The sequence below is a fragment of the Galleria mellonella genome, unplaced genomic scaffold (genome assembly GCF_026898425.1).
Source record: "Galleria mellonella isolate WM207_F2 unplaced genomic scaffold, CSIRO_AGI_GalMel_v1 utg1053, whole genome shotgun sequence".
Taxonomy (NCBI): Eukaryota; Metazoa; Arthropoda; class Insecta; order Lepidoptera; family Pyralidae; genus Galleria; species Galleria mellonella.
This window is the reverse complement of record NW_026441968.1, coordinates 1,540,273-1,548,763: the sequence shown is the minus strand read 5'-3', so window position 1 is coordinate 1,548,763 and position 8,491 is coordinate 1,540,273. Positions and strand designations below refer to the sequence as shown.

At 34.8% G+C, this 8,491-nt stretch overlaps 1 protein-coding gene across 1 annotated transcript; it reads left to right on the top strand.

The window, feature by feature from the left end:
• Positions 1-1,101: 1,101 nt before the first annotated feature.
• On the top strand, positions 1,102-4,163 carry LOC113519229 (protein SYS1 homolog). The gene is made up of 3 exons (XM_026904283.3): positions 1,102-1,532; positions 2,082-2,203; positions 2,767-4,163. Exons 1-3 carry the CDS (start codon positions 1,353-1,355, stop codon positions 2,954-2,956), a joined length of 492 nt encoding a protein of 163 aa, XP_026760084.1. The 5' UTR covers positions 1,102-1,352; the 3' UTR covers positions 2,957-4,163.
• Positions 4,164-8,491: the final 4,328 nt, after the last annotated feature.

The window sequence follows — 8,491 nt, the reverse complement described above, 5'->3', positions numbered from 1 at the left end:
GTGTCTGCATAGAAATGCTTCGAGTCAACATTTTTATACAATTTTGCATGATTTGCGTTTAGTTATGAGTGATTCCTTTAGACTTCTATATTTATTTTGTCTTACAAATTCTGCATCTTTTTAATGCGTAAACACTCATTTTATTTATTAAATAATACGTCAAGATACATTTTATGCGTATGTATATAGAATACTGATAAAAAAACGAGTCAGCTAATTTGAGAATTAGCTGACAAAATTTGACCCGTTTTTGAGTCTCGACGTTCTATCTATATATAATCAAGATTGTTAGCTTACTGTGTTACTAAAATACCCTTCCCCGCTTATAATATGGTGGCCATTAAGACGTTGACGGGGTAGCAGTGAACGATGATATCATGGGACCCCGTCATTGTGTATTAACAACATGAGTAAGGTTGTTATTTTATCATCAATCTCTTAAAAAAGGTCTTTCATTCTTGGTATTGAAATGACGATCGTATGCAACGATTCATCTTTCTATAGGGAATTATTTCTATAGGCACGAGATCGTTCCGTCTTATAATTTTAGAAATCGAAGAAGATGAATATATATTATCTATGTAAACATAGCATATTTCTATAACTTTTTACTTCAATGTGTCTGTCTATATACAGAAATGGTGCTCTGTTTGTGTTTGTATGGAACCGTCATCGGTAGCGGTTCGCCCAGAAGAGTATTATATTTCTTAGTCGAAATCCTGTAAATATTTTTACTCGCACACTTTCTTAGTAGTTCCGTGTATGTAGGCCTCAAAGATTTCGGGAGGCCTTTGGAGTTTTTTTTTTCCTTTCTTATGGCACGGCACAAAGTGCATCCGCCAAAAACAAAACCTTTGGAGTTTAGACATGATATACCTTAAGTTCTTAATTTTTTTTAGTACGTTTGTTCCGTTGTGGAACAGGCTAAGGTTGGTGACCATGCTGCCTAGTCTTCAATATGATAAATTGTCTGGAACCCTAATATCTTAAATACGTGAGTAGTTCTGACTGATAGTGATTGACAATTTCAACATTCAGTCAGTGACGACTTAAATATGTCAGATATCGAAAATGACAAAGTCATCGACGTCAAATCGAATGACATGACAAGAAGAGAGTAGTAATGTTTTCTTTAATAAGACCTCTCTTCACGAAATCGACTTTATTCTTCAGATAATCTCATTAAACATCCCATATGTTTATAATCAAACGGTATAGAAAGTGCGTAAAACAACTGTTTAAATTGTTACCAACCTAAATAAAATTCTTAAGGTCGAATTCAAAGAATTTCAATTTGATTATCGTAGAGTCAAAACATTGGATGCGTGATACAGTCGATTCCTTCGCGCAATATGTCGAAAATAAAGAAACTTACGGGCTCGTTCCGCTATACGCAATGGGACCCGTGTCTGATTATATCCCAGATAGTGGCTATGCAGTCAGTTATGTATTTAACGCTTTGTTTGTTGACGGCTATTATGCAGGACCTAACTGGATCTACCAGGACTCTCGACCACATATTTGAGTACCATGTAAGTAAGCTAGATCATATACGTCTAGATGAATGAACAGTCCAACATTTTAATCATAAGATCAAAAAGTCGTATAGATAGACTACCAGAGAAAAGAGGTACTCTTTTGTAAAGAATGGGAAATAAGAAGAAAGTATAATAAAGGATAATTGGTCAAAACTAGAGGAGGCTTATTGGGTATAAGCCTTCTCTAGTTTCCTATTGTAACTATTCTGGAATAAGAAGAGAGATTGATATATTAGAAAAAAGGAATATATATATATATATATATATATATATATATATATATATATATATATATATATATATATATATTCTTTTTATACCTGAGATATTCCTATATATATATATATATGATATCTATATATTTTATGGCCATTCCTTATGGTAGTCTTAGGGGAGACCTATGTTCAGCAGTGGACAGATAATGGTTAAAATGATAATGATATTATGGAAAAAGAAAAATGCATTGGAAAGAAATAAGTATTATTATTAAATAAGAATGACATTATTATAAATTAAATAAAAAAACCTTTTAAAATATTTCAGGAAATACATGTGAGAGACAATGAGGGTAGATCAGTGATAGCGGCGTTTGTACTGAACGCTATCATCGGATCGTTCATGCTGTGGAACATTGTCGGCCGGACTAAGTTGTGCTTAGACTTCAGGTTTGTCCTTTTGATCAATATAAATATTGTTTTAGCTATTTATAATTATTCATGTAGTAATTTTCAGTATTGGTCATGGGTTCAATCCGTTTACAGTATGAATTGCAATAATGAGTATGACTGTCTGTATTTGTTTGGGCGTTTTCTTTGTGTAATATCTATGTATTTTGGGAGACTTTGTACAAAAGTCGTTTGCTTGGATACCTCTGTCCCATTCATGTTTCAACCGTAAAGCAGTTGTGTTTGCATAGCTGTGTTTCAGTTTAAAGGGTGGGATATGGCGTGAATTTACAGGGTACAGAGAAATAACACCTGAGTCCTCAGGAATGGCAACGCATGGGGGTTATCATGGGCGAAACAGTATACTTTGTTATGTCCATGGTATTGCTCATGTCTATAGGCGACGGTTACCACTTTCCATCAGGTGGGCTGTCAGCTAGTTTGCCATTCTAGTTGTATAAAAAAAAAGTATTTATTTATTCATTCATATATTTACAAAAAAATGTGAGTACAGTATTAATAGTGTAATATCCACAATTGTCCGAAATAACATACTTTTTCAGTTGCACCTACCACGGCATCCATCTGATTATCTGCTGGATATACAACGGCGTCTTCCCCACCACTTTCTCATGGTGGACCCTGAACGTAGCCTGTGCAGCCATCACATGCGTCACCGGAGAGTTCCTCTGTCTAAGGACAGAACTGCAAGCGATTCCCCTCAGCAATATTGGCTCGAAGGTGGATTTATGAAAGTTAGTGAAATTTAGACTGGATAATAACTTGCAAGATATGCTCAGATCTCTGTCCTAGTTGTAATTGTTTAGTTTTATTTATACAACTACTAGCTCAGACATAGATTGATGGTTAACTGCCAACACCTTCTAACTAAAATTTATGATGATTAGAGATGAGGATGGATGATGATGCTCTCATTATCATTTTTATGAAGATGGATGATGAGAGATGAAAATGAATGATGATAGACGAGGATGTGGATAAATGAGGCTGGATGATGAGACGATAATGGATGATGATGAGAGATAAGGATGGATGATGATGAGATGAGGATGGATTATGATGAGATGAGGATGGATGATGAATATATCTTAAATTAAGTCCCAATAGTGATCGGCACTTACCGCGATGGAAAATTGCAGGCAAATAGTATCTACATATCTGCTTTTTAATTGTCAACGTTAGTGACCTTAGTAGACGATAATGTATTTAAATTAAAAATACGTGTTAACAACGCGAAAATTTAAAAAAGTTCAAATACGATGAAAAAAAATTCTTGGTTTTAATATAAATTGTTAATAAATTATATTATAAATCATTTCTGTATGTAATAGAGAAAATGTGTAAGTTAATAAGTTTCTAAAACTATTTTATAAATGTCAGTTAGGAGGTTTTGGTGGTTAAACGTCGAGTTAGTGATAGATGCGTCAAGTATTCAAGTATGTAACAGTCTACTGAGACAAATGATATACTAATCTATATATATAGACATCTTATTATGTTTGTATGACACCGACAGGGATGGCAACATACAATATATTGTTCGGGGGGGAGGGCATTGTTAGTAATCTGGTCTAATTTCCCCATTACTAGGAATATACACTGTCAGGTCATAATCCACGTAGTCCCCCTGGAAACCATCGTTCTGAATCCCAGGTCTATTCATCACGATGGGCTAATTGACCTGTTTTCATTCTCATCTATCATCCTTCACTGGTGCTCCGCCAGCGTATATCGTTAGCGCAGGCGGGGTTGCCATTCCATTATCATATGTTAATAAATATTTGGTTCTCCCTCGTGTTGCGCTAACTAAAATTAGGAGGGAGTGTATAGATGGGTAATGGATTCACTGTATACCCTTACTTAATACCCTTATAGATAGATACATAGATAGATAACCTTTATTACCAGTATTAAGAAAATAAAAAATTAAAACAACAAAAGAACAATTAATGTTGCTGGTTGCTGGAAAAAAAAAACAATGTCGCTGGTTGCTGGAGCCGCCTCAGCTGTTGCTGTATATGTACAGCTCCAGCGAGATGTACCTATACAGCGCTGATTTTCAGGCGGCCCCTTAACTCCTTCACCTTTAGCATGCGTGCGGGTCGCCAATACCTATTTCTCGGATGGGAGACTCAACACGCTTACCAACAAATACATAAAATACCCTTTGCCCCCCATAGTGTCTACTAACATCTTTATCTGTGACCACTGGCAGTTCTTTTAATGGATAATAATGGAATGGTTACCCCGCCTGCGCTATCGGTATACGCTGGCGGGGCACCAGTGACGGATGATAGGTGAGGATGAAAGGAGGCCAGTTAGCCCCTCGTGATGAATACACCTGCAATTCAGTGCGATGATTTCCAGGAGGGAACACTTAGAGGTCGACCTGGTAGGGGACTGATGTCCGCTTTACTAACAATCCCACCTTTTCACAAGAAGTTTTTTTTTATTGGGTGATAATGGAATGCCGTCAGCTAGCCCATCGTGGCGAATTCAACAAGAATTGTTCACGATGGTTTCCAGGGGGAATCACGTGGAGGTCGACCTGATAGGGTATATTGCTAGCAATGGGGCTGTCAAACTCCATTGCTAACAATCCCTTTCCCCCCATGAAGTTATATTGAAACATAATAATGAAGTTCTGTTGATTAAATCTAGGATGTAATGTATGGGCAGCGTCGTACGCTAGTGGTGTACTATGCCAACTTATAAATCCCATAAGGTCGTAAGTTCGAAACTACTTGACACACAAAAATGTTTGTTAATATAAATTAATTCTTGTGTAATGGTAAAATATCGTTAACAAATTCGAGTGACGGCGGCTGTTACGTTCATCACAATAGCAATAGTCAAACGCGTCTGGCTACCCCGTCAGGGATTGCTGTCGTGAGCTTATATTTTTTAAGTTCTTCTTCTATTTTCAAAGGTAATTTTAAATCTGTTGATTAACACAACACAATTATTCCGATACAGGACTGACGTCTTTTTCAGGTATCATATCCTAGACCCTTAGACAAATGGCAAACGTATCTATCGATAGACACGTTATCGCTACCTCATGCGCAAGAGAGAACGTGACATTGACGTATGACGTCTTGTTCTCAGTGCGTGTGTTAACGATGCTTTAGACTGATAACCTGATAAATTTGCACATTATCAAAAATAATAACATATCACGACTATTTCCTAATGGTAGGTGGCTTACATGCGCATTTTTTGACAAACAGCTACGCTAGTGAGCAAATAGTAAAAAAAGAAATTCTTAACACTAATTTTAGTTCCCAAATCGCTCAGTAGAGGCAGCACCAACTTTAATGTTCGCTTGTCAGTCTCTCTTTTGTAACACTAAAGTTTAGATTAAGCAAATATCGAGCAATTATTAACTAACGCAAACTGTAAACAGACAACTGTGTAGCCAGTGTATTTGTCGATAGACTCGTTTGTCATTCGTCTTAGAGATATTTCTCACTAAATCCAAAGTGCCTATAATTGTCTACAAGTTTACAAGCACTTTTTATAGTCGAATAAAGATTATAAACATAATTTTTTGGTTTTAAAAATCGAATTCGGTACCTTATTGTTTTCTTTTATATATAAAAAAAAATTGTATGAAGTGATTGTTACTCAAATTGTATTTATTGAATTGTAATTATTGTAAATAAATTATTCTAAATGGTTTTGTATTTTTATACACTCTATCCTATCCTATAGGGAGTTTTTTTATGGGAAAAACGGAATGGCAACTCCGCCGGCGCTTTAGGTATACGTTGGCGTGTCACCAGTGAGGGATGATAGGTGACGATGAAAGCAGGTCAGTTAGCCCATCGTGACAAATTCAAAAACAAATTAACCACGATGGTTTCCAATGTGAACTGACAGAGGTCGACCTGATGAAGAAGAAACAGCCCCACTGCTAGCAATATTCTAGTCTAGTCGAGTCTATATTGCTTCCTAGCAGTGCGTCTGGATTTTTTAATAGAATGATAATGTTATGGTAACCCCGCCTGCGCCAACGGTATTCGCTGGCAGGGCACCAGTAAGCGATGATAGGTGAGGATGAACTTGGAATTCAGTACTGATTTCTAAGAGAAACAACGTGGAGGTCGACCGGGGTACATTGCTAGCAGTGAGGCTGTTAGACACCTATCTTACAGTTCCTCTCCGGACAACCTCCTTTTTAAAGTCGATTGAAAACTCATTTGCATGGGTACCTTTCTCTCTAGTGTTTTCGCTTTCATGATTGTGTTTCGGTTTGGAGGATGGGATGTTGTAATGAAATCATTAGGTACGTAGGTAAACTCTTCAGGAATGGCAACACAAGAACTGCACCATGGGTTTAACAGTGTATCCTGTGACGTTTACGTCGCTGTTCATGTCTTTAGGTAACAATTACCATGTATCATCAGGTGAGCCGTCGATTTGTATTATTTTAAAGTGATTTAGCTGAGTATTTATTGTTATATTTAAACACACTATTCATATTTATATATTTATTAATGTTTCTAAGTTACAAAATGTATTAGAGGCGACATATTTCTTTTTTTACAATTACCAGAGAGCATCACTCTACGTACATCAAACATAGACTAATAAAGTTGCCATATTAAGAAATGTGTGGATTGCTTTCTCAACAATTTGTTTGTCATTCTAAGTTGTTTAAAAAAAATATTTAAAACAAAAAGTAGGTATTATTATGAAAAATTTAAGCGAAGACAGAACTGTTGTAAGGATTTCATATAATCATCATCATCATCTCGGCCATAACTGTCCACTGCTAAATGTCCCTCCCCCATAGACATAGCAATAAGGAAAAGTCTGACCTGACCCACCTCTTTTTTTACTATTGAAAGGGTCCAGCGATTGATCACCATCTCACCTGATGGAAAGTGATGATGTGGTCTAAGATGGGGCTCGTGGGCCACGAATAGCTTATTCACATTTGCTTTAAATTGATGTGGATTATATTTAGACGGAAAAACATAAGCAGGGAGGCATTTTCATTTATTAGCCGTGTGCATGAAAAAGGAAGACGTAAAGCTCTTGCACCTGCATCATCCTTGCATTGTTCTACACTGCGTTTGCCAGTACGGGGTTGCCACCTAAGAACCTTACTTCCCCATCTGTTATCGGTTCTTCAAGCTATATAACCAGCTCATTGCTACTTCAGCTTGCTTATCCTTCGGGCTATGTCGGTTACTTTGGTTCTTTGGCGAATATTCTCGTTTGAGAATTTCATAGGTATATAAAATAAAATTGCATTACTTTATTAATGCTAATTTATTAAAATAACATTAAAAAAAAATATGTAGCAAACAAAATATTACGTAGATATATCACAACTTTAAGGAGCAGAATCAACAAAAACTATTACAAATACACTTGAGGACAAAGTAAACTAAACAATATTTACGACACTATAAAAATTATATAAATGTCATTTTAGCGTACAATTATACATAACACTTAGTTTTGATTATCAAAAATAATTATAACTATAGTTCAAATACTTTCATTGTTATATTTCATCATAAATATATAATGTCTTTTTCATAAAACGACCAAATTGAAAATAAATTAAAAAAAAAATAATAATAAAATATTAAGATTATTTAAGATACAAAAAAAAATGGTATTTGAAATATGAATCCTTTAATTCTTTAAAACTATGTACAGCATTACCACAACTGCGTTTTAAACCAAACCAACAGTAACTAATAAAAAAATATACGTAATCAAATTACGTCATGAATAGTCACAATGGCGTATGTTTTTATTTTATTATAAACTTTAGAAGTAGCACCATTCTTGATGGTTAGGAGAGAATAAACAGTACTTTGACAAAATTTGGTAATTGTGATGTTGAAATAGTTTTTTATTTTAATTTTAAGGCAAATAAGCGATTGGGTGGCTTAAAATGACAATTTATTTTACTGAACTAGATATTATCTTGCGGAAGTCATATATCACTGCTTACTTGCTTAGGATTATTTTGTTTATAATAATAATACACAATAATTGTAGCGGAATTAAACAAAATAATTACAATCACATAAGTATTATTTTGTTTATAATAATTGTAGCGGAATTGAACAAAATAATTACAATTAATTACAATCACATAAATAAAATATTGACTATATATATTGTTTCTTTTTAAACTGTTTTATTTTTAAACAATAAAACACCTCTATTATGTGAAAATATAAATGATTCCATAAATACTTATTATGAATAACAAATTCCACAACAATCGTTCAGTCTCAA

Excerpts from the sequence above, each read along its gene's own strand:
- LOC113519229 (XM_026904283.3), top strand. The coding sequence starts at position 1,353 with ATGTCGAAAATAAAGAAACTTACGGGCTCGTTCCGCTATACGCAATGG. Across the intron at positions 1,533-2,081 it reads ACCACATATTTGAGTACCAT|GAAATACATGTGAGAGACAA; the intron begins GTAAGTAAGCTA and ends AAAATATTTCAG. Across the intron at positions 2,204-2,766 it reads AAGTTGTGCTTAGACTTCAG|TTGCACCTACCACGGCATCC; the intron begins GTTTGTCCTTTT and ends ATACTTTTTCAG.